General features: G+C 42.7%; 1 protein-coding gene across 1 annotated transcript in view; it reads left to right on the top strand.

Annotated features, from left to right (window-relative positions):
• The window catches only part of LOC121179227 (receptor-type tyrosine-protein phosphatase gamma-like), a 322,725-nt gene that overhangs the window by 270,584 nt on the left and 25,835 nt on the right, over positions 1 to 26,306 (top strand). Inside the window, exons 8-13 of the mRNA XM_041033942.1 lie at positions 7,416 to 7,608; positions 14,994 to 15,178; positions 19,898 to 20,006; positions 20,543 to 20,592; positions 21,117 to 21,870; positions 25,581 to 25,736. Coding sequence (XP_040889876.1) covers positions 7,416 to 7,608; positions 14,994 to 15,178; positions 19,898 to 20,006; positions 20,543 to 20,592; positions 21,117 to 21,870; positions 25,581 to 25,736 — 1,447 coding nt within the window. The remainder of the gene's footprint in view (positions 1 to 7,415; positions 7,609 to 14,993; positions 15,179 to 19,897; positions 20,007 to 20,542; positions 20,593 to 21,116; positions 21,871 to 25,580; positions 25,737 to 26,306) is intronic.

Below are 26,306 nucleotides of genomic sequence, written 5' to 3'. Positions count from 1 at the left end.
TCTTCTGTGCAACTCTCCTGAGCAAACATCATGGAGAAAGATAAAAGGAGGAGGTTGGAGAGAGAATTAACACTGATGGTGACTCTAGTTATTGTCTCTCTCTGCCTCTTTGTGTTTCAGTTCTCGCTCCTCTTTCTACGAGCCTTTTGTTTTGGATGATGGTTGAAGTAGGTCAGCGGGAGAGACAGCCGTTGCTTTGGGCCTGCTTTTAAAGTGGATCGATGCTCAGGCTCTTACACAGCAACTCATCTAAAATGACTTCCTTTCAAAGAGACATGTAGCCGTGCCGCACTTGTGTTTGTCCACCCTGGTGCGTGTATGTGTCTCAGATGTTACCAACCTAAGATGGCTTATGCTCTGCTGGTCTCACATCACAGTCATCCTAGATGTGAGCTGCCAAGTGGGACGTACTGGAGATATCTGCCTCCTAGTAGCAATTCCAGAGGTGGGACATGTGGGATTTTTTTTTTTTTTAATGATTTCCCACCTGGCATGTCCCAGCATTTACAGAAAGCAGCTGCCATATGGGTTTCTTTGTCTCCTCGAGGTCTTTGAGAAGATTTAAATTGTGTTGTTAGATTGTTGAATACCTTCTCGCTAAGCACTGATGTGGAGATGTGCATTTTTGTTTCATTTGTTAATTCAACAACATCTTAATGATCATATCTCAGCATGAAACAGGTCCTAATTACACAGTGATTTAGTCACTGAAGTGCTGTATATAAAGTTCACTTGGTTGGTTTTAGGAGTTCAATATGTTTTCAGCAAGGAAACCAAGAGAAACGCAGAAGATGAGTGTTCTCAGCACTGATTTTGAAATATGTGATCATTAAGGTGGCTCTTTGGCCGTTACTAAAAACTAAAAGTTGGAAAAGCAACACTTACACAGCAAATACAACAAATACTAAGCAATACTTACACACAATTAAGTAGCTCTCCGTGGTCCTGAAGGTAATTTGCAAGGGATCAGCTCTGTACAACTGCTAACATGTTAACAAAGGTCACTATGATGGAAGCACACAGGTGGTGGTTTAACATGTTTGGTCGGCTGTATTTCCAGAGACAAACCCTACTGTGGTTCAAACCATAGTAACATGGTTTATTTAGCAGACATCAACTGTCTCTGCGTAAGTCATTCAATTTTATGGTTACACATATGCTAAGACACTGACCTAATGTGTGAAGCTAACTGGTTCATGGGGTGTACTGAACTGAAGACAAGTAGTAAGTAGTAAACTTTTAACCAAACTTAACTCACCCTTATCGCTGCCCTCCGTAAGTCAGATGTGGAGCTTGACTGCCAAAGTCCTTGAGCAAGTCCAGTGTACCCAACCCATACAACTGAGAAGAAAGAAAGAAAGAAACTCCAAAAGTCAGTAAGAAGAAAAACGTTTGGTTGCCTCTGGTTTCTGTCTTTTAGATCATTTTACATTAATAGTTTTCAGTCATATGAACATATGTAAGGTTTTAAAAGTCTTTTATCACAATCTCAATTGTGTAAGAGGGATGGAGGAGCTGATTTATTGGAACACAGCTGATGTTTTTGGTGGTAACTGCCTAAAAATGGTGCAAAAAGCAGCCTACATTCTGTCACAAAAACACCCAAAACAATTTTCGCCCTCTCAGTTCAGTAAAACGTAAATCCTTAATTGGGCAGAAAACATCTGGCAACACTAAGTCCAATGCAGTAGTGAAAATGTAAAACTGCTTCCCAGTGAGCAACACCAAGAACAGATTTCAAATGTAGTCTGTGAGTCCAGTTTAAAATTTTGTTACCTATGTCTGGATTTCTTTTGACCTGCAAATCACCAAATCAGTGGATACAAGGGCAAGTAGAGGCACTGAAACTGTTTTCAGGCCTCCAACCTTTCCCACCCAACACTGATTCATTAGTCTTTCTGTCCATCCCAGGCCACAGTGACAACAACGCATACACATGTGCTTTAGAAGGCATACACTGAGAATTAGCCTTATTTACTTCCTCCAAAAGTAAAAAAAAAAAAACTGCTTTAGCTCAAGGCAGTGGTAACTGATTGTGGAGAAAAACATTGTGGATTCTGTCCTTGTTTCTCTGATAGAGGATGTTGTTCCTCATAGCAACAGATACGTGCTGCCTCTAATCTGCCTATACTGCCAGAGGAATCTCACTCTGCTGTGACCGGGGCTTTGTGCTCTGACGGTATAGTGATTTCAGCTCGGATTTCCAGGACATGGAGGTTGGACGTACAACATGGCCTGGTGTGAGGTTGTGCTGCGGTGTGTATGCCAGTACTGTCTGTAGTCCAGAAGATGAGGAAGGGCTGAAGGCTTTCAGCACCACTACAGTCCACTGTGTGAGGAGAAACACAGATTGGATGCAGGCCATGAATAGTAATCATTCATGCACAGAGATATGGTCACACACACACACACAATGTCTGCCACGTAAGTCGACAAACACAGCTCAGTACACACAGTAAAGCTTATTAGAGCTGTCTCAGGAAATATGCTCTTAATCTTACATGTTTAGAGGCTCTGATGATTTCATACTTTGAGGAGAACAGAGTTTGGTTTAGCAATCCATTTTAGGAAATTGCACAAACAGAGTCATTTACTATTATTATTTGAGGATGTCCTCCAACCTTAAAGCTGCAGTCTTCAGTATATGCGTGATAACAATGGATCCAATGACATTTCTTCCAGTACGAAACAGCCAAAACAGCCTTAGCTCCTGCTCAGACTTTGTAGACTGTAATGATTTTATTTATTTTTCTCAGCATCACAAACACTGGCATTACTCTTTGCATTTTCACAGTTTGAGCCATAACATGAGCAACTTTGACTGGAAGTACTGGGGCGCCATCTTGCAATACTACATCCAGTTTTCTAAACACATCTAAGCTTTAGCTGCCGTGGAACCGCAGGAATTTAGGCCCAGGATCCAACTTCAATTAAACGAAACAACAAATCTCCGTCTACTTCGAAACTTTTACAAAGGCATGATGAGAAGTGTAACCTGCGACCTGAAGGGAAATGTGCCAAACTAAAAAGATAAATCAGCAGTTCACAACAAAGCTACTTCTGGAAAGCACTGAAAACCTAACACGAGGGAACAGGCTAAAGAGCAATGTCTGGGTCTGTGTTTACTCTTTCATCATGCAGCGTTACCTCCCTTCTCAGTCTTTGTCCAGCCCAAACCCCGAGGGTTTACTACAGCTCGGTAAACAGTGGAATCAAACTGTGGCTTTTTCTTATTAATCCTTTGCTTTGACGTTCACATTTGACTTTCATCATGTGAGAAAGTCACCCCTAAAGCTGGTCACCAAAGCTGGCAGGCTGGTGTTTTATGGGTGTTTTACATTTGTTTTGCAGCAGCTTTGGGGGGGGGCTTGGGATTTGGGTTTACTGCAGTCACATGCTGCTCAGGAAAAAAGCTTACTTTCTTATCAGCTATTATTTTTCTCTTGCGAAAGGTGGAGGCCTAAGGATGGGGATGTTTTTCAGTTTATCCATGCATCACACTTTGTTCCAGAGCAACATATCTCAGCACCCACACCTGTTGTCTTAACATTTGGTATGGATTCCAAACTGTGTTTGAAACCCAAAAAGAGTTTCCACTACACTGAACTCCTGCAGCTGCTGAGGGAAGTGTTCAAAAGTGTCATTTCGATCTAAGTCCCTGTTCAGATCTGGGCAGCTCTAACTACAGGTGTGACTGCACCCAAGATGCATTGAGACATGTTTTATTGCCTAGTGTGATCTGACATACGTAGAGCTGTCCACCTGTGATCAGATATGGAGGAAGTGTTTAGTTCTAACATTTTCGGCTCATAGATTGTGTTTAAATCCACTCCCATGTTTTTCTTTTGACTTACGTAATCATGTTGCCTCAAAAGTTTACTTTTCAGTCTGAAAGCACCTATACAGTAGCTTTTTTTTTTTTTAATGTGGATTGGAGGGTTCAATAAGCGTTGCAGCCTCTCAGGGCTGTCAGCAGTTTTTATACTTTAAAAATGACCTTCACGGCTTTTCATTCTCTGGTTTAGTCTGTTGATTTTTTTTTTTTCCTTTGAAAGTTGGTCGAACAGGTGGAGGAGCTTTTGACCACAAGATGGTTACAGTAGGAAAAGGACACAAAGTTTCTTCTTTGTAGAGCCCTGTGGAGTTTCCTTGTAAAGTTCCTTCCTAGGACAACAACGGCATGTGTGTCCTCATGTGTGGGCAAATAAAACTGGGAACTAAACTAATAAAATTCTGCTCCATAGTGGTAGTAGAGGTCAGAAACTCCAACTCTAACTCCAACTTACAATTATAAATCAAGGACAGTCACTTTGTAATTTATAGTTAGGCTCCAGATGGTTTAGGTTCTGTTTGAGCATGTGACTGTCCTACAGCACAAAAAAAGTCACAGGAAGAATTTTTTCCATCCTCAGATGGTTCCTCACTGAGACGTTTACCTTCATAAAACTAAATCTGCCTCTCAGCAACTCCCCCCCCCCCCCCCCGCAACCTCCTTTTTCTAGCACTCCCTTGCACACAAGCTGTTTGAGTGAGTGCATCGCTTCCAAACACATTGTACAGAGTATCCATCTGCCAACGCAGGCAGAAAGATGACACTTCATTCACACAGTGCAAATCCATGTCTGGTCGCACGTCTTGCCACACAGCACGTATTTGACAAATGGCAACATGCAGGAAGAGGCCAACTTCAACATCAAACCAAAGCAGAACAAAATGCTCACAGCTTGATAGCGTGGCAGCTAAAATCAGATTAAAACCACTTTGGGAACAGTTTCACTGAGTCAGTGGCTTACTTTCACCAACAACAAGAACTACAGTAAATGAACACTATGTTTCTGCTTTAATGTTGACATAGTATGTATGTGTGTGTATATAATATTAACACAGACAGAGGCTGTGATATTGGTGTCTGTTCAGGGTTCAGTTTGCCTCTTGGAGTCACATCCATCCTTCAGTACGTACGAGTTTCCCAAACCTCACCGAGTATTCACACGCCGATTTACATGTGTGTAATTTAGATGTTTGGAGTTGAAGATTGGGAAAACATTAGCTTTAAAACCATGTCAGTGAACAGCAACACAAAATACCTGTCTCTCTGAGTCTTTTTCCTTTGCATCTTCTTTTCTGTGTTTCTCTGCTTCCCACGACCTTCTCCCTCTCTCTCATCTCCTCTCATCTCTTCTTTCTCTCTCCCTCTGTATTTCTGCCCGTCTTCTGTAACTATTTACACCTCAGGTACATGCCATCCCCCCTTTGCTAAACAAGGGGGATGTCATCCCCAATCACTTCCCCTCAGATTCCCTGGTGGTTGCAGATTTGGGTAAACTACGTCTGAGACCCAGCCATTTTTAGCAGCACAGGAGTTTGAGGTCTCACTTGGACCCCAGAATCAGACCTTTTGATAATTCATCATTCATCATGCGTCTGGCATAAGTTTGAGGCAATGAGATTTACAGGCTCTAGACTGCTGATGGGACGGCCCTTTTTGGCTACCTTGGTAAGGGCTCTTTCAGACACAGTTTATGCAAATAATGTGACAACAGTACTCAATTTCAATGTGTTAATCAAAACTCTGACTATTTCAAGGACTTGGCCAACTCCAACTCTACATTTGTAGTGCTGTGTGGAATGTGTCTGTGGCTGCTTTATGCCGGCCACATGAAACAAAGCCTGAAAGACAGACTGGAAGAACGTGAATATGCAATCAGAACTCAAAAAAACTACAATTGTCCCCTGGGACAGCACTTCAGAGATGCAGGCCACAAGGACACTCACTCACTGAAAGTTCATGTTTTTGAAGTAATCCCTCAACACGTCCAGGGATGAGAGATTGGGGGTGGGGGTGGGGGAGGGGGTTGATGGCTGACAGACTCAAACATTTCCTCTGGCGGGAGACCTTTTGGATCAAAACCCTCAGGGCCGCCCCTCCCATGGGTCTGAATCAGAAAGTTGACTTTTCCTGTTTCCAGTGATTGAATTGTCTGGCTTAAAGCTTGGATGTGTGACTTTCTGAAGCTGCTTATTAGAATTTTCTGAAATTTCTGAACATGCTAAATGAATCTGATCAGTCTTAGTCTTAGATCTGTGTCCCTGTGTCTTTGTTACATCCTTTGATCCTTTATGCCGTCACAGATACTGTATGCCTGTTATGTCTCTGGATTCTGGCCATGGGAGGGATACTGGTTTTGGGCACCACAATGAACCGGCTTTTATAGCTGAGTTGATTGCCAATTCTTTTTAAGTTTCTTTTTTGTTTGTTTGTTTTTCTTTTATCTCTTGTCAAGAAATAGTTACACTACGTAAATAAATCTAAAACCACAAATTGTCCTTTTTACATTACTATTGTGTGCACATATCTTTGGAGAGAGCAGCCTCGTCTTTCCCCCGTTTTCCAGTCTCTAGTCTATAAGCTAATCATATCTTGGCTTTAGCTCCATATTCAACCAACAGACATGAGATTGGTATCAATACTTTCAATATAAGCCTTGGCAAGAAGGACATTGAGCATATATCTAAGTAAAATGTCAAATTATTCCCTTAAGACAACAGAATACTAGACCACATTATGGACATTTCAAGTCATCACTGCTGCTGCTGCTTTTCTTTTGTTAAAACCCTGGAACAATTTTAACGTTGTCTCCATGGCGGATGATTGAAAAGTTTTTGGTTTGAGGTAGAAGGAGATGAGTTGTACAGCTCTTGTTGCATGCACATGCACATGCAGTTCAGCCCTTTAAGTGATTATACCTTTAGCTTAAGCTGCCAGATTAGCTCCGTTGGGTTTGAGCCCCGCCTCCAGGTGGCACCGCCTCCCATGGGCCCACCACCCGTGGGAGGTGCCGTAGGACTTTGGTGCATTGTGGGCTGGGCAGCACTCGCCCCTGCGGCCTGGGCCTGGACCCAAATAAGCGGCAGATGATGACATGACATGAGCTTTAGCTTATACCTTGGGCTACAAATGTATTAATCACATTTAAGAAGATTCCCAGTGATGTTTTGCGCTGTAGTAACTGTTCACATTTTTCACTGATGCATGGATGCATTGTTTACCCATATGTTCCCGATATTTTGGGATTATTAGTCATGTACTTCCAGTATTCTCTTTCCCTCCTATGTTTTTATGTAGAACCTTTGTTTTGCTGCAGCAGTGACCCAGTTTCCTCATGGGGATCATTAAACTTTCATCTTTTCTCAACTTGTATTTCAGTTAGACGTCTGCCTTGCATTCTCATATGGTGTGTTTTGAGGAGAGAGTGAAAGTGACTCCTTACTGCTGCAAGACAGATGCAAAAATCACCAACTCAGAGTCACCACAAGAAGTGAGTTCTGCCTGGCACTAACTCTTCTTGTCTTTACTTTTCTCTCCCTCCATCTTTCTGTGTCTTTGCCATGTTTACTGTCCCTGTCGGCACCAGTTGGAGGCTTTCTACTCTATCTTCACCACAGAGCAGCAGGACCATGTTAAGTCAGTGGAGTATCTGCGCAGCAACTTCAGGCCCATCCAGAACCTGGATAATCGCCACGTCTTCAAATCAGCTGTCAAAGACGCCTGGCTACCGGACCTGACTGACAGCGCCAGCGGGCCATATGGCACGGAGGCTTCCAAAGGTAGGGCTGCTGAGACTTTAATTTTCAGAAACAAGTATATCACCATAAATGTGCTAATTCATAATGAAACCAGTGTCTATACAAAGCCTTTCTGAGACTGTGCTTGGGTCCTCGTGGACCAAAACTGCACTGAAACTCACATAAATTATCCACAGTTGTACTTGGATAGTTATTTTCCTTTTCAAATTATTTTAGCTCATATTTTTAAAGTTGTAACTCTTCAAATTATACACCGACGCCACAAGCCAACACAGCATGAGGAGAAAAAAAAATCCTGAAAATTATGAAAAATTCCTGCCTCTAGCCCTTCGGAATCCTTATTCAGTTACAAGATTATGGTGATAAAATCTGAACACTGAATTAAAGGAACTCAAAGCTAAATTAAATGTCCTTGATCTGGAATGTAGATTTATTTGGTATTGTGAGCTCTAAAAGAAGGAACTGGTGCATCAGTGTTCATGTTTTTTTACAAAAATATTTCAAGTAGCACATGATATACTCCTGTCTTCACACATTACTGTAGAAACTATCCTAATGCTTAGTGCTATCTCTTTCTACCCACTATTATAAAGCATCATTAAACTTTCTTTTCTCACTAAACTGGTCCAATATTCTCACATTATAACTGGATGGTGACATTTCTTAATGTTAATAAATGAGGAATATTCAGGGTTGCTCATATGCCCAGAGGAAACTGATTGTCTTCTCTTTGTGTGTGTGTGTGTGTGTGTGTGTGTGTGTGTGTGTGTGGGGTCCGGGCTAGCTCTCTGTCATTTCACCAGTGAGCTGAGTAACTCCCCTAGCATAAGGCAGTGGGAGGCACACCAGCCGTCCTCCCACTCCTGCCTCATTACCACTCAAACAACACCACACATTGTGCAGTTTGTGTGTGCGTGTATGTGTGTGTGCGCGTGTTTCTCTCTGTGTTTGCAAGTGCTCGTGTGTGGCCTAGCATCTGTGCTGTGTCAACTGTCCTAGCAGGGTTCGTCCCCTCCCTTCCTACAGGCACGCTTCCATATGGTCGACTATGAGAGCGGCGCATCACCTGGGTGTACGCACACACCCATACACAACCCCACTCACATACATGTGGTGTATACGTGTGGGGGTTGTCCTGGCACAGCGTGCTGCATGCTCCTGCAGTATGTCCTTGAGCTCAGCAGTGGGACATGTTTGCTGTGAGCAGATCTAAGAGGCTGGTAGAGGAAATGTAGAGGAGGAGGAGGAGGAAGAGGAGGAGGAGGAAGAACGACAGGGGAAAAAGGCAAAGAGAATTGGAGCTGAAAACACAACACAGACAAACAAGAGAGACATAACAGACCACACACACCACCTACACACCCTCTTCAACATGCTGCCATAGCTACAGCTGAGTGGGTTAAGGGTGGAAATCAGTGTTACCCTGGCCTGTGAGCCCTCTGCACGTGTGCACCTAACAACATACACAGCACACAGGTGAAAATCTGAACAAAGCCTTTACAGCAGCAGCTGAGTAATTTTCCTCGCAGTCCCCTCTCCCTGTGCTAATTTATTCCATTTAACTGAGGCCCAGCCTGAACACCTTCCTCCTGCTGGTGATTGAGAGTGTTATTAAAGCTACACACCACCACCACCACAGGAGGAGCAAACAGGAGTACCAGTATCAGTTTCATCTCTGTGTGGATTTATATTAACCCAACCTGTAAAAATATAACATTAATTAAACACATAGGACACACAGTTCCTGACTGTATTTAGGCAGGGTGTGCCTATTCAGGTGTGCAAAGCATTCGCTCAGTCAGCTCCCGCTTCCTGTTGATGCTATGCAAAGTGACACAACTGATTTTTTTATAATCATCTGTCCTCCCCTGACTCCACTTCTCTGTCCGTCAGCTGTATTCTCTGTTCAGGATTAATGATGAAATAAGGGTGAATAACTGTCATAGCTATTCACAAAAAGACGAACAAATCTTGGTGGCTAATTAGGCTTAAAAAAACAATGCTGGTTTCCATGTTTTAAAATAGCAGCACCTTTATTTTTGTTATTCTCTTTGTTTTAATTGAGTATCTACCACCAAATTATTTTTTAAACAATAACAACAATTTAAACAAGTGCTTGGTTCCCGCGATCACCACCAATACTTTCTTATAATAAAATCTTCATAACTTTTCAAAATGTTAAAAGTCTGTCAGCCCTTCTCTGTCCTGCTGTTATTGCGGCCATGTCTAAAGCCTTTAATACCACCAAGGTCTTCTTTCCTTACTTAGACGTACAGGTGGGTGATAGATAAAAGGAAAGATCAACATAAAGTGTCTTATTAAGGTGTTAGACCACCATGTGCCTCCACAACAGCTTCAGTGATCCTTAGCTTTGATTCTCTGGACTCTACTGGAGGGATGAACACCATTATTCCAAAGATATTCCCAAAATGTCTCATAGGTGTTCGACTGGGTTGATGTGGACACTGTGGAGGCCACAGCATACGATTCACATCATGTTCATACTCATCAGACCATTCAGTGACCCCCTTCCTGTCCTGTGGATGAGACCTGGACCTGTACCAGACTTAAATTAAACCTTTCATCTGACAGAAAACAAGCATGTTTCCAAATTGTTACCCTATCCCTTTTAAAATGTAATAGTTCTGTCAAATTCAGGGTCAGAAGGTGAAAGATACAAACAGAGGGTTAATTGTTGATTTAGAAGAAGAAACATTAGTCAACAGAAAACCAAAGACCTCAGCTGGCAAAGGGAAGCGAAGCCATTTCATCCAGCATGTCAGGCTTTTTGACTTCTGCTCACTCAGAGTCTGGAGCGAGTCTCGGTGTACCTTGGACTCTAAAAAGAGAAAACCTTTTGGCAAACAGATAAATAGCTCTGAACAGCTAAGCAAAGGTGAACTTTGCCTCTTCTCGAGTTCCTGAATCACTGACGCACAGGCTACATCAGAGGAGCTCTCCACTGCATACCGTGAGCAGGGAGAAAGCAAAAGATGAAAAGCACTTTGTGGATATTTTGGTTTTCTCTATTGTTACCACATATGTAATTCACTACGAGGGCAAAACTTCTAATTACACAGATTCAAGTATTGAATTGCATGTCTTTTAGACGTTTTCTGATAAGGACTCTAATTAAATAACTTTGGAAATTGTCAAGCATTTTCATTTCTGTTAGGCTATGAGTAAAATAAATAACTTATAATCACATGTTATGTAAGCTGTGCTGCACAACTTACGGTGGAGCCAATAATAAGAGAAATTATGTTTATTGATGTTTCACAGTATATCAAGTAACATTGCTAATAATGACGATGTGATTTACTGTGAATTTACTGCACTGCTTCTGAGAAGCAATACAGTGCACCTCAGCATGAACACAAAGCTGCATGGGTGCATCAGTGCACTGTGAATGCACTGTAAACTTTGTCAGTCTGAGAAATACTCTTTCTCACCAGCCACCAGTTAGCTTAGCTTTAGCAATGACATCTGGACACAGGGAGAATGAGCTATTCTGGCTTTGTCCAAAGTTTAAAAAAAAAAAAGAAAAATAAGAAAAAAAGACAGAAATAGAAGCAGTACTCTGCCACCTCTACATAGATTGCAGCTGCTATTTTTATGGCAATGGTGAGAACACATGCACTCTCATAAACTTTTACTGTTTTCAGTTCAGCTCAGGTCATATTTAGGAGAGCTGGGCCTCCTCTGGCTTCCCCTGAAATTCCAGCACTGATCTGTGGACACAACCGTGGCCAAAAGACTGATTTCATTTTTATTACTTTCAATATGTTTGCTATGTTTTTGTTTTATTTAAGAAAATCTACTCTGCATACTCATGTCTCGTATTTTTTTTTTTCTTCAATTAATTTCAGTGAATCACCATCAAAATATCTTCTGAACAAATTAGTGGAACATCCACATGTAATTTTGGTTTCAAGTGTTTGAACTAAAGCCATCTGCGTTAGTTAAAATTGCCCCTTTACTGGAACAAGAAGTGACACTGACTCGCAATCTGAATGTACTCGTTCTTCACCTCTCTGCACACTTCTCTGTGTCTGTATTGTTATAGTTCAAGGTTAAGATACCCAAGAGCTGGACGAGGTGCCTGCATAACATCTAGAGGTGCACCTGTAACGGTTTAACAAAAAGAAACAAGTACTGCGTCAAGTAGTTTGAGCAGTGCGAGCGCCAGTCTGAGTGCTACTCAATTTACAGTCCTTCACCACATGGAGTGGTTGCCTGTTATGAAACAGTGGCATGCGGTGTTGTGGATTTCACGAGCTGTGCTGCAGAGAGCTGGACAAATAAAAATAAACTTCACAGCACTGAAATTTGAATTAATGAGCATGAAGACGCTGCCTGCTATTTCCATGTATTTTCATGGTGGTTATATTCGGGAAAGTTCGCATGTCCCACATGACCCATGTTCTGTTCTGTGTGACTGGGCCCCAGACTCACTCATCACTCACTGCCATCCAGACCACTCCACACTTGTGTGTGTGCGTGTGTGTGTGTGTGTAGGTGTGTGTGTGTGTGTGTGGGATGCCTGCTTATCTTTGATGAAAGCTGTAAGAGGATCTCTTCATCACCCAGTCGGACACACAGGGCTATAAAACCCTTTCAGCTGTGTTCCTCACAGGGGGTGTTAGAAGTCATTTAAAGGACCAGTGTGAAGGATTTAGGGCGATCTGTTGACAGAAATGGAAAACAATGTTCACCATGATGTTTTCATTAGTGTGTAATCACCTGAAACTAAGAATCATTGTGCTTTTGTTAGCTTAGTCCTCTTTCCATGAAGTTTTACCTCTGCGTTTCTACGCACTCTGCTGGGTTAATCACATAGTTATTGACTAATTAACTTATTTCTCTTGTTGCCAGTGTACATGCTTTAAACACGCAAAACACACATACACCCCCACATATACACACGGCTGACTGGGCCCAGGTTGAGATAATCTGTTAAATACGCTTTCCCTGCTCAGAGGTCGTTCACTATTTGACTTCCAAATGATGTCTCTGTGTATACACACACGTGTGTGTGTTCTACTTTGTGAATGCGTGCGCTTCTGTGTGTGTGTGTGTGTGTGTGTGACTAATGGCTTTAGTAACGCTAAGCCACATGGGGCTCGACTGCAGGTTATGAATAGAAAAACTCCACTGCAGCTTTTTATGAGCAAGCTAATCAATTTGGTTCCACAAGGCACGTGAGCTCTATTCTCAATCAACCCATGTTCATCATCGAATTATCTCAGGCATTTGCATAATATGATACAGTGTTTGGAATAACCATTATGGGCATTGTTGGATGGTAATACACTACTCTCTCTTTCTCTACAGAAAATTGTGGAACAAATTGCTGCCTAACATACAGCTACTCCACAGATACGCTGACCAAAGTGTGTGGACACAGAGCGTTGCGTCCCCATATGGGATTTTTGAACGCTTCATTCCATCATTAATCTGCTGTTATAACAGATTTCTTTATGGAGGCACTGGCATGTCCACATAACTGTGGCCATATGCCATTCAAAAAGAAAAGAAAAAAGAAGATTTTTTTTTTTTTGGATTTTATCTTTCTGCATCACTGCTTTTATTTCAACATTAAAAGTCAAAAGCCAAAACATTACACGGACTTGTACTTTGACTGCTGCTAGGAATAAGAATAAAACTGTGTTCTTCTATGAAAGTTGGTGTTCAAATAATGGCCCAGTCTTAGATCACACTGGAGGAAGGCCAGCACGAATAGAGGCCGGTCACAAAAACCCTGAGGGTGTGGAACCACCTGTGTGCTAAAATGTTTCACATTAAAAGCCTTTTAGTAGCAACGCCCTTGGAGCTGCTGAAAGGCTTTTGATGTGAAAAGTCTGCAAGGAAGTGATTGATTCGTTCGGGCCAAATGGAAGCAAACACAGTGAATGAAGATAAACATAGTGTGACATGACTGCACTGTACTGATGGAATCGATCTATGGTTTGAAGGGTAGTCAGAGAGATATGTTACTAAAACATGATGAAGCATACATGGCAGAAATAAGGGCCTAGATCTTATATAAACTAAGTTGTTTCAAAATAAAGTGCTAGTATTTGAGAATTCATAGTAATAATTAGAAAATATTCAACATCTGAGATCACATACTCCATTCACAGCATTCCCCCCTGGCTGAGTGACCTCACTGGTCAAACAGAGACACTCAGTGGTCAGAAGCAGCCAGTACAGGATGTCCCATTCATAACAAAGCATACAATGTTTATGTGCTTTGCCTCCATATCTCTCACAGCCAGATATTAGAAGGCAGAGCAGGTTGTCTGCATTTTGCCTGAAGGCGATTATATATGAACTGGTGTTATTGGAGCCTGTAGGCAAAATGTGTGTGTGTGTGTGTGTGTGTGTGTGTGTGTGTGTGTGTGTGTGTGTGTGTGTGTGTGATGCCTGTGTGTATGCATCAGGCAGTTATGTGTGTCTGTGTTTTAGACACTCTCAGTGAGGAGAGTCCAGCCATTCAAACACAGACATGTGCACACTGCATTGTGTTGTGGTGTGTGTGTGTGTGTGTGTTGTGGTGTGTGTGTGTGGTGTGTGTGTGTGTGTGGGGGGGGGGGGGGGGGTTCAGACATGGTTTTGGGGTTCAGCACAGGAATGCAGGTAACCTAACCTTAGGTTAGGGTAAGGGGTTGGGTGATGACGTGTCTTCACATCTATAGTAAGAAAAGAGTGTGTGTGTGTGTGTGTGTGTGTGTGTGTGTGTGTGTGTGTGGATGACTCACAGTGTCTCACAGTAATATTAATAACACATCATGAATACAACTCACGCTCACTTGACACACACTCCCCCCTCCCTCCCTCCCTCCCTCCCTCTTTCTTTCTCTGAGTGTATGTGAAAGATAAGCTGAGCCAATGTACATGTATTTAGCCATTAAATTATCTCTTTGTTTCTCTCTTCCATCCTCCTTCACATCCACCCTTTCTCCCTTGTCTTCCCTTTAATTTTCCCTTCCTCCACTCATGCTTTTCTCCCTTTCTCATCCCTCTTTTCTCCCTCTGACTTTACTTCCTCTCCCTCCTTTACGTCATTGGTCTCTTTGACTCCTCCCATCCGTTGTTTTCCTCCTCTCCTCCCTTTTAAATTTCCTTATTGCTTTCCTTCCTGTCCACTTCTCTCCTGCCAATTCTCCTCTCCTTCCCTTCATTTTGTTCTTCCTCCAACCCCACTCCACTATCTCTACTCCCCCTCCATCCTCTATCCTCACTTTTTCTCTCCTTACCTTTGTACTCCATCCTTCATTTTTTCTCCTGTCCATTTTACCCCTTTCCTTCCTTTCTGTATTTTTTCTTATCCTACCCACTTCCCTTCTGCTCCCCTCTTTTCCTGTACATCCCCCTCTCATTTCCCATCTCCACCCTCCTCCCAGTGTGCAGCAGCGCTCCCATCAACATGAAGGTGCAGCATGTGAACGGCAGCGCTCTGGTGGTCCGCTGGACCCGTCCGGAGGTCACCTACCACCCACCCATCCTCCACTTCCTGGTGTCCTACAGCTGGACGGCCCATGACGACAGCTACGAGGAGACGCATCTCACCGACGCCAAACACAAACTGGTGAGACTGCTGTGGAAGGGTCGGCCTAATGCATGGCACACCGATGAGGAATATGTGATTTAATTAACTGTGAGTTAATATGTTAATCAGCTGACCCCTTTGAAAAGGACGATGCATTCAGGTACACATGAGGGTTTGCATCTGAACAGTGTTGAGATGCCCATAAACATGGCCTCTGTGTAAATGTTCCAGCTTTATCCATTATATTGTGCTTAACTTCATCATTCTGATTGGGGAATAATTACTTTAATACATCAGCATTTGACTCGGTCTCCTGCAGAACGTGACAACGTCTTATTAATTTTCCATCAATATTCACGTCTGACAGCTAAAGTCCAATTAATTATTTTTTGGTTTATGTAAAGCCACAGAAAGATGGTGGTCTTTACCGTAAATACTGAAAAGCAATGGCGACTTTAACCAAGCACTTTAACTGAAAACAGACCAGTGTCAGCTTCAATACAAGTCCATCAAAATGAAATCACATTTCACAGCTCTTCTCAAAACCAACAGCAGCAACTTAGGTCAAAGATTTGATGTGTTCAACTGCTCAGCTGCTGTCTGCTTTAGAAATGAGTTCACATTAGTGTTAAAGATCTGACTAAAATATGTTTGTTGAAAAATTATTTTAAAATTTTGCTGTTTTGAAAACAGACATTGGTTGTAAAGTTAGCATCTTTTGCTTACACTGTGGTCATTTATTTATGGTGATAATGTCGTTTTATATACTTAGTATCTATCATGAGCTACACAGTTGAAGGACTGTATATAAGAACAACCACAAAGAACCTCAGAAGGCAACATAAGGAGAAACCTGTCACACCTCCTAGATTGGAAAAATGTACTGCGAGTGAACAAATTATATTCTAAGCTGCGGCTTCTCTGACTCATAGCTGTCAGTAGCCATGTTTGCACGGTCGCACGTTCCACAGGGATGCAGAAAACGATGAATGCTTTCATTTCTTCCACACGCAGCTCAGATTTCATGCCCACGGCTCTGCATTGTGTGTCTCATCACACCGGTGTGTTTTAGGTCGTGTGTAGCTCCATGTGTGAAGTGAGTTTCAGTGGCGTTTACTTCAAACTTCTGGCCATGTCTCTGCCTCGGCCTTTCTAACACCGAAGCACCAGGCAGCAGCTGCTGCCACGGCTGAATAACTAATGAACTGTGAATAATGGCTGTTGAAGTCAGTGTCAGTGCTTCAAGACACTGAAATGAACTAATAATAATCATATAGTTTGTTGCTCTGGTGATGTCTGCGGGTAAAAACAAAGGCAGTTCAATGATCTCACAATTATTGTTGCTGCTATTAAAAGTAAATAGCAAGAAGTAGATCCCCATGGGAATCGATCCTGTGGATTAGATGCTTCCAACATGAAGGAAACTTCCCCCAGAGCCTGGACACTGGTGGTGGTGATGAGGAATGGAGCCTGAGGTTGGGATATCTTCATATAGAGGGAGACTTCAGATTGGAGGGTTTGACTGGAGAAGGGGGCGGGTGGCGAATCGTCACGGTGCTGAAATGACAGCTGAATGACAGCAGAGAGAGAAAAGGCTTTTAAAGTTTGAGAGCTTATGAGCGATTGGCTAAAGGTGAGCGTGTCATGTTGTGGTTGGATGAAGATGAGAATGAGCTGATGGAGCTTAGAATTAGTGGGAAACTGTGATTGACTTAGAAGGAGTGTGCAGCTTCATTAGAAAAAATACCCAGAAATGTTGAATGATAAGGTGAAATCTCTGGGGTTAACACATCTATACAGTCTCTCAGTGTGTACCATCACGCTGAGAAACCCTATTGATCATTCCTCCTCTCCACACTGGCCATGCAGAGATATATTTACAGAGCTACTACTGTGCAAAATCCACAGTCCTCATTCTGCCAAGCTAATGTGAGGCTTCAGGTTGTCTGAGTCTGACAGATCAAGAGGGAATCTCCCAAAGTTACCGAGTTTTTAGTACAAAATTCGCTCTTTCCGTTTCTCCAGCTGGGATTCACCCTTGTGAAGGTTTGTTTGATGGGACAAAACACCAGCAATAAACCTGCAACGTGACTGAAAGCACAAAGATACCTCCATCCCTCCGTTCTTACATATAAAGTATGGCGTAACTGCTTGGTGTCCAGTGTGGACAGGAGGAAGGCTTACAGGAGTGTGTGTGGTGTCATGACCTGAATCTATATCTGACGCATCCTTAAGGCTCAACTTTTATTTATTTCCTGAACCACTGGAGGTATTTTAATGTGAAACAAACAGAGGAAGTGCTGAGTTTGCAAAAGCAAATCAAACATGGAAAATGTAAGATCAGAAAAGATCAAATATGCCTCACACAGAAATATACATAATAACAAGCAATAACATAACTTAACAATAATATGCTTACAAAACAGGGCAAACTAGACACGTCTCTTTAAAAATAACATGTCTTGCTCTCAGCTTTTTTAAAATAATTGTTTTATTGAGGCTTAAAAGTACAAACTCTGCTCCACAGTTCCTCCTAATCTCTCTCTATGGATGCTTTTCGTGTCAGTATTTGGAAACTGTACAGGTCTTAAAAGACCCAAATGGGTCACATCAAAGTCCAGATGCTAGATCAGCCAGCCCTCAACTGATCATCAGCCAATAATCAGATGATTTCCCTGAGCGCCGACTACAAACACACTCACACAGCACGAAGCGCTCTGTGTTTTCATTTGTAGTTCTTCACTCCTTCCTCTCGACATGTTTGCCCTTTTTTTGCTTCTTTCCTCTTTCCTTCATTCTACCCTTTACTCCTTTCTCCTCTGCTTCCATCCTTTCTTCCGTCTTACTCCCTTCACCACCGACACATTGCGAGCTGAACACACTCCACCCACTGCCCCGGCCTTCAGCCATATGTTATTTGGTTAACTTGATTAATGGACTGTGATTTAACCTTATCACTGTGATCCACTGTACATTTGAGCAGATTTTAATCATGTTGTATATTTCCATCTGTCCAGATCAGTCTCTGATTAGACAGAGGGAGTGCTTTGAATGGAGCTTAAGTCAACTTTATTTGCCATAATTGTGAATTATGATGAGAATATTATAGGATAATAGACAGTTAGTCCCCCAGGCACCGGGGGGGAAGCATGTGTAGCGTATATATAAATATATATGGGTGTGTGTGTGTTATTTCAGAAATACAGAGGATTTTACATCATCAAAAATATGACTGCAAGGGCCTCGGAAAATCCAATAACTTGTTTAGGAACAAAACAATTTTGATACATACGAAATCAGCACTGATTGCATCATTAAAAATATGAGGGTTTTTTTTTAACAAAGGAAAAATACAACTTGAGAAAATGGGTAAGCTGAGGTTTTCAGAAAGTAGTTATTAATTTGTGTAGGGAGAGAAGTTTTTGAACACAAGCAGAGACACACACACACACACACTCCAAACCAAGCAATATCCCCCATCAGTTCCATTACAAATGCTCTCATCAGGAGCCAAAATGAGCTATGAGAGGAGGCCGTGGAGCAGACAGGAGGTTTCATTCCCTTACATTGTGGTCTGCTGGTTGGCGGGGAGAATACTAATGCTAAGCTGGAGGGGATGCAGGGGCTGCCAGCCTGTGCAGAAAGCATGACCTTGGGCCAGTGGCTGTGTGGGAAAACAAGATTTAGCTGCAGAAAGAGGGATGAGAGTGCCCTCTGGCTGTGGAAGCAGAGTCTGCTTTCAGAACTGGGAATCTGCCATGATGAGAGATGGAGGGAGAGAGGTGAGAAGTGTTTTATCCTCCCATCATTAACTCAAGAGACTATACCCCCCCCCCCCCCCCCCCCCCCCCCCCCCCCCCACCCACCAAAACCATCCGCTACAATTCCACTTCACTCTCCCACCCTCCCCTCTTCCTTCTCGTGTCTCTCCCCCCTCCCAGTTCCTCTTCCCACACACACTCCTCCCCTGACGCCTCTATCTAGGTCACAACAGGGACTTACATGGCTTTAGGACCCCTGCATTCCCCAAACGTGTCCCCCTTGTCACAATCAATGGAGAATCACCTTGTAATAAAATACTGTGGACTGCACTATTTTATGGCTCTCATTGAGAGAAGCAGATTCCTAACTGGATTTAACAGGGCATAACTGGCAGGAGTCAGGGAGTGGGGGCGTGAGGGTATAGTTAGAAAAAGCACAATTATATGTGAATAAAGATAATAGTGTAATGGGAGAAATGCTCATCATAACAATCTTTTTTATACACTAAGCACCTGGAGTCAATGTAAATGTTATACTGTCCTATATGGAGAAAATATCCACAGGTTTCCTGGGATTTTTAGGATGTCACTGACTTCCTGTCTGTCCCCTGAGGAGCCAAAGAAGGTGTAGGAAAGGGAAAAGACTCATCTCTAACATAACCAATGGAAAGCAAGTGAATTTATTATCTGTAGCTTGTGTGTTAACATGTAGAAATAGATAAAAAGCTGGATCCTGTCCTGATAGTAGGGGGTGAGCAGTGTATAGGTTTAAAAACTGTTCCATTACTTAATGGTTAAAAAAAAAAGAACAAAAGAAAGAAGGATTGGTACCACAACTCAAATCACTTAAATATGTGGCTTCCAAATATCTGTCCCCTGAAGCTTACACCATGATTGAAAAGGATAATGACTTACAAGACTAAAACAAACTTGTCTCAGCCAATATAAACTTTACTGATTTCGTTTTTGTGTGTGTGTGTGCTGTCGTGTTGTCTAGGAGGCCATCATCTCTCCTGTCTCCCCCGATGTACTGTACCTGTTTCGGGTCCAGGCCGTTTGCATGAACGACATGCGCAGTGACTTCAGCCAGAGCATGCTCTTCAGAGGTAACACAGAAACACAAACACACACACACATTAACAGACCTCTTAAACCTCAAGTGCTCATGAATTGCTGCCACGTTATCCCTTCATGTCATCCTCACCGTCAATATGAGCATTAATGTCCCTCTCATGTACACAGCCCTTGTTCAACATGCCCCACACATCGTCTTACAGCTGTGCAGACTGTATGTAACTGTATAATCTGACAGCGAGGATTCCTTTGTTTATAATATCTCAAAATCTTTCATATTCAGGTTATTTATGTGAGCTGCATATCAATAGCTGCAGGCTAAAGGAAAAAAAAAACAGCAGAGGCAGGAAACAGGCAGCTGAAATGCAGTGAGGTGCATTCATTTCATCTAACTACATTCAGTTTATTGGCTGCCCCATTAAGTATTCAGCACCCTGCATTTATATTACGTCATGTTGTGATTAATGTGCTTACGATGCACTCATGGATGTATTAGAGAGACTCCTTCAAGTGAAGTGTCGTCTGATTGTCTCTGCTGTGTTTTGTTTTTTTTTTTCCTGTGTTTCAGCAAACACCACCAGGATCTTTGAGGGGACGAGAATTGTGAAAACTGGAATGGTGAGTTTTAAATCACTATACTATTGTCTTTTCATTTTTTAGCCAACAGAGAGCAGTGTCTGTGTTATCATCATTCTTCCCTGAGAGGACAGGAACCTCTCAGTGGGAATTAAAGTCAGGATTAGAATGTAGTGGTTCACAGGGTTGAACTGCAGTGAACCACTTACTTTCACCACTTCACTTACTCTCACCATGCTTAGGACATGTTCGGTCAAATTCAGTGTTTTATCTCTTATCCCATGCAATTTTCAAATGAATTTCTGTATCATCAGCATACTAAAATGATCTAGTATTTCATTAAACAAAAGGTAAACTCATAGAAAATAACAGAAATGGGAGCTTTTCGATCTGAATACCTAAATCATCTGTCCCATGATTTCAGCAATGTAACATAACTTACTATACAAACTCAGAAATATATATCGGGGGTTAAACATCTCAGTCAGTAATGTCAGAGTTGGCTGAGGAGAAAGAACAACAACAAATGACTTCAGATTCTGATCAGTAACATGTTTCTTTTCTAGCCAACAGTCTCTCCAGCCTCCTCAGCTGACATGGCTCCCATTTCCTCCGGCTCATCTACCTGGACTTCCTCAGGCATCCCCTTCTCCTTCGTCTCCATGGCGACAGGCATCGGCCCGTCCTCCAGCGGGAGCCAGGCGACGGTGGCGTCCGTGGTGACCAGCACCTTACTGGCTGGGCTGGGCTTCAGCGGTGGCGTCATCTCCTCTTTTCCCAGCTCTGTTTGGCCGAGCAGAGCCCCGAGCCGGAGTCCCACCACAGCACGCCAGACCGCAGAGCCCACCAAAGACGTCGCCACCTCTGCCTCTGCTGTCGTTGCGGCTGCAGCCAAAGATAACAGTGAACCTGGGGGTGAGGACAAGGAGACAGGAAAGGGTCAAGGAGAGGATGGAGAGAGGGAAGGAGAGGACAAGGATGAAGAGGAGGAAGAGGAAGAGAAAGACGGGAAGAAGGAGAGGAAAGGATCAGGACGTGTGGGCAAAGTAGGGAGGAGGGAACACAGCACAGCGGTCAATGAGCCTCCCAGCGAGACGCCAGACTCCACCGCAAAGGAGAAAAAACAGACTGAACCGGATCCAACTAGAGTCAAAGACCAGCTGAAGGCGTATACCCACAATCTACTTGACTTTAACCCCACTACCACCACAGAGGCAGCCAATGAAACAGCAGCGCTCCCTGCTCCCCAGGACCCCACAGCGACACTGAGACCCAGCACAGGGAGGGACAAGAAGCACTGGCCTTTCTCCATTCACACCGGTGAGTCAACTAATGTGCTTATGCCTCATGTCAAGGTCTAACTTTGTAAAGCAAGAACAACGAAGGTCGACGTTCCCTTTCTTTCACTAATGTGACTACTTGTCATGAATAATCTTCCACCTTGTGAGGTGACACTGGCTTCAGTTACAGGGCCCACGTTCTTCTTTTCTTGCCTTTTCTTGTCTTTTTTCTTTTCTTCCAAATGTCCCCAGTCTGTCTGTGGAACTTCAGGTCTCTTCTTACAAGAATATAAAATAAAATAAACGGGTAGGGTCCACAGTGAGCATTCAGAAAATCCTTAGAAGTACTTGTTTCTCTGAAAGGTGTTTCCTTTATCAAACATTCTCTAGTGAAGGATGTAGCAAGGTGTACTATGTGAAGGAATCCTCAAAAATGAAATCATTCATCCACCAGTTGAATATTTATGGCTCTCTCCTCAATGACCTTTTATAACACGAGGAGCGCTGAGGGGATTGAAATCGTTGTGTGATCTTCCTGATTTTATGCGCCTCACCGTGGTAAGAGGGCGATACCTGGGGCCTTGTTTGTGCAAATAAATAAACTCATCCTATCACTGGTGTGACAAAGAGTAATAAACTGTTTTTTTTTTTTTTTATTCATTAAGCCATGTTTCCAAATGTTCCCAAGAGGAAGAGTGCTGTGATGTGATTTCAAGGGAAAGTAACAGGAAGATGTAGGAGACTGGCTGCTTCTATCACAGTTTCAGTTTGTCCACTGTAATCTCGTAGAGGACTCAGGTCAATGGATATGCAGTTCTAAAGTATTTCATGGGTTTTAGAAAGTTGTCTACAAAAAAATAATACATTTAGGGCTTTGGTGATAACTCAGTGATAAGTGAAATGATCATGACAGGCAACATTTATCAACTAGAGGTCGACAACTTATAGTTCATGTGTTTAAGAGCTGTAGTGAAATTTTTTTGCAGCAATAGCAGAATAATAGAGTTGGATAACAGATAGCTGAATGCATTGTATGCTGCGGGGGAAGAAGTGGTACTGGACTCTTACATGAAGGCCTTTCTATCCAGAGGGCTTAATGTAGCCAGTGGTGATGAATTGCAGTGATGTAAAGCATTAACAGAGTTCCAGCAGGAGCCGAGGGCAGATGCCCCCTCCCCTCCCCTCCCCTCCAACACACACACACACACACACCCCACAACAATCCACCCACCCAACCACTCCAAGACTTTCAGCAGGGCACGGCATTAGCAGGCAAACACCATGGGACATCAATTCAATTTCAAGTGCTTTGAAACACAGTCTAGGCGCATGAAAGCGCATGACCAGACATTATTATGAACAAAAGCAATCTTCTGATATTCCCCGGAAAACGCCTTTCCCAGTCTCTTTGTCAAAGCACATTTAGCACATTTTATTCTGTTTGAGAGAGACGGACTCAAGGGCAAATGCTTAAAAGTTGTTGCATAACTTTGTAAAAGTGGTAACTGTATACATTCTGCTCAGAGCTTCTGTTGTGGGAAGTGTTTTTTTTTTTTTTACTCTGAGTGCATGATTTTCAGTGCTTCAGAAGGTTCAGCCTGTGAGCTAGAAACAACTACAAATCCCAGTTTACAAGGCAAGAGAGATGTTCACTAATCTCCCAATGACTGTGTCCTGCTCCATTTTTGACTTCTACTCTTCTGGATATATATCTCAGTGTGAGTAATATTTAAATATAGTTAAAAAATAAAATGTTGTGCAAGTTGTGGTACATTTGTTTCATTTAGACTTTGATTGCTTTTTAGTCAATCCAAGCGTTTTCTTCTCAAAACACTGAGCTGTTGATGGGTTTCCTGTTAAGAGCACAGAAGCTCCCTTCACACAAATAACAAACAAACAAGAAACTACTGTTAGTCTGCTGTTTACCATCTGCACAGGCTAAGAGAACTCTCTGCCTTTTTGGTGACACTGCACCATTAACCTGACAGACTTTATGTAAAGATGTAAAGCCCCCTTGGTGACTGTTTGAGGTATAGGTCATAAACCCCCCCCCCTCCTAGTGGGTGGGACATCAGCCAAACTACAAATTAAAAGTATGTTTTTACAAACAATGCTTCCTGTTGTTGTAGGTAGTTCTTATGCTGGTATATGTTCATGCAGACTAATGGTAGTTAAACATTTTTATAAAACACTGAAGATAAAATGATGTTGTCCCAGTTACACCTGAACATTTCGCTTTGTGTGGCTTTCTTGAATTTTTTTCCTTTCATTTACACCATTTTTCTTGACAGAGAGGATACTGTTACCCTCTCACCGTGTGTGAAACAGAGTTATATCAACCGTGAAGGTTGTAGCCTATTTGCTTTTATATTTTTGTGGCAGAAAAGAAAGGGTACCTCTGGGGACCCGGTCTACAGTTGGACCCTTCTTCACTTGCAATTTGCTTTGGTAGATGTTGTGAACGATGTAGCGAATCTGCCAGTCGAAGGTTTTAAATTTCGACAACGTGCAGCAGGACCAGCAACATGAGCAGTCAGACCAAGCCAAACAGTTTGAACAAAACCCCAGATTAGTGTAATAATCCAGCATTTACTTGACTGAAAGAAGGAAAGTGTTTGCACCCGAAATGTCAGTTTTAATCTCCCAAAAACAATTGCACTGAAAACTATGCTAAGTGAGGTAAGTTAGGTCAAAGCTAGCACTCAGTAGCACAGGGTCTATATTCATTTATTACAGTACACTCATGAGACAGCAGCAGCTACTAGTTACTTTTCAGACTGAGTTTTTACATACAGAATAAGTTTATCAGTGCCAGAACTATTAAAATGCTGACTTCTTGAATGCATCAGTAACAGTACTCGATTAATATGAGAAAATGTTTATACATTTACATGTAGCTGGTAATATTTGCATACTTTTTCTGCAGTAAAGCATCTGAATACTCTTCCCACCCCTCCTAGACTGTGAACTTGTTTATAACCCTCAAGACAGATGACACGCAGTTTCTCTGGGGCCTCACAGCGGGGACCCCGCTTCAACATCCTGTGGAACTGGGTTGTCAAAGCTACAGTCATAGAATTGGAATCAGAAAAAAGAAGCCGAACCTCTCTTCTGTTTTCTGTCCTCCTTTCTCTCCTGCTCCTGCGTCCCTCCCTTTCTCCGCTGATCAATACCCAATTTTTTTTTATTATTCCTTACTTTTCATTTTGTTTTCTTTACTCCCTCCATCTCTTCTTTCAGTCCGTCTTCTCCCCTCTTTTCTTCCTCTCGCCAAACCCCTCCCTTTCTCTACAGTCTCCACCACTCCTTCATCCTCTCTGCCTCTCCTTCTCTTTTTGCTCTGATCTGAGTGCTGGCCTACTTTCAGACACGGCGAAAGGAGCTGAGGCTTGGAGGCCAGATTCAGCTGCAGGGGAGAAAAAAAAGCCTCTGCTCCATTTATAGTTACATGTGTTTGTATGCTGTGTATTTGATGTGTTAGTACTTGTATGTATCTCACTGGCTGTGTGTGTGTGTGTGTGCATGTGTGTGTGTGTGTGAGTGTGTGTGTGTGTGTGTGTATGTGTGTGTGATGTGTTTGCATGCTGCTTGTGAGGGTTTGTTTATTTCATTTTGGCAGACCGCCGTAACCATAAGACAAAAGCACAAGGCAGAGAGAAGGGTAGAGGCAGACAGCATCTCTGAGTTTCTCTGTGTACACTGTGCATGTGTGTGAGAGTGTGTGTGTGTGTGTGTGTGTGTGGATATAAGGGAGGAGATGCAGAGTTAGTGAGGATGAGAGCCAGCTGTGGTGCAGTGCAGGGCCCCGGTCTGATGTAATGTTCGGCTCCAGGCAAAGCTGCAGAATGAAGGCCACGGGGGCCGGCGTCAGCTCCGTTAACGTCATGGCTGCAGCAGCTGAACTGGGTAGGTGGTGATGGTGGTGGTGGTGGTTGTGGTTATTAAACAACCTGAAAGCAAATTGGATTTAACAAATGGCTCAAATTATCCAGAGCTGTGTGTTGTTTTGATGCTGTATTCTGGCTGCACTTCCTCAAACAGTGTGCATAGCGTGCAGGGATCAGGGGGCAGGGAGGACATTAGCTGGGAATTGGACTGGCAGTCTGTACTAATCTGTGTTCATTTTGATTTATTTGATGGTTTGTGTTTGTTGCAGCATCCTTTGTTTTTTTTTTTTTTTAAAGGAACAACTTCATGTTTTGGAAAATGTTGTTTTACCATCTTACCCAGCATGAGATATTGAGCTGTTTCATCTTTGCATGTCCCATAGTGTGAGACACCAGATCCACATGTTTAGCCTAGCTTAGCAAATAAGCCTTGTCCCAAATCCAAACTATATGCAATTCTAAAGTGTGCACTGTGTACTGAACAGCAGCACGAACACGAACAGGAAATGAAACATGGCGTGCTGCAGCGGATGTCAATCAAACTTTAGAATTAGGAATCCTAACATAGAGACAACAAAATGTTTTTTCA

The sequence above is a fragment of the Toxotes jaculatrix genome, chromosome 3 (assembly GCF_017976425.1).
Source record: "Toxotes jaculatrix isolate fToxJac2 chromosome 3, fToxJac2.pri, whole genome shotgun sequence".
Lineage (NCBI taxonomy): Eukaryota > Metazoa > Chordata > Actinopteri > Toxotidae > Toxotes > Toxotes jaculatrix.
The sequence above is the reverse complement of the archived record's forward strand: the minus strand, read 5'-3'. Positions and strand labels throughout refer to the sequence as shown.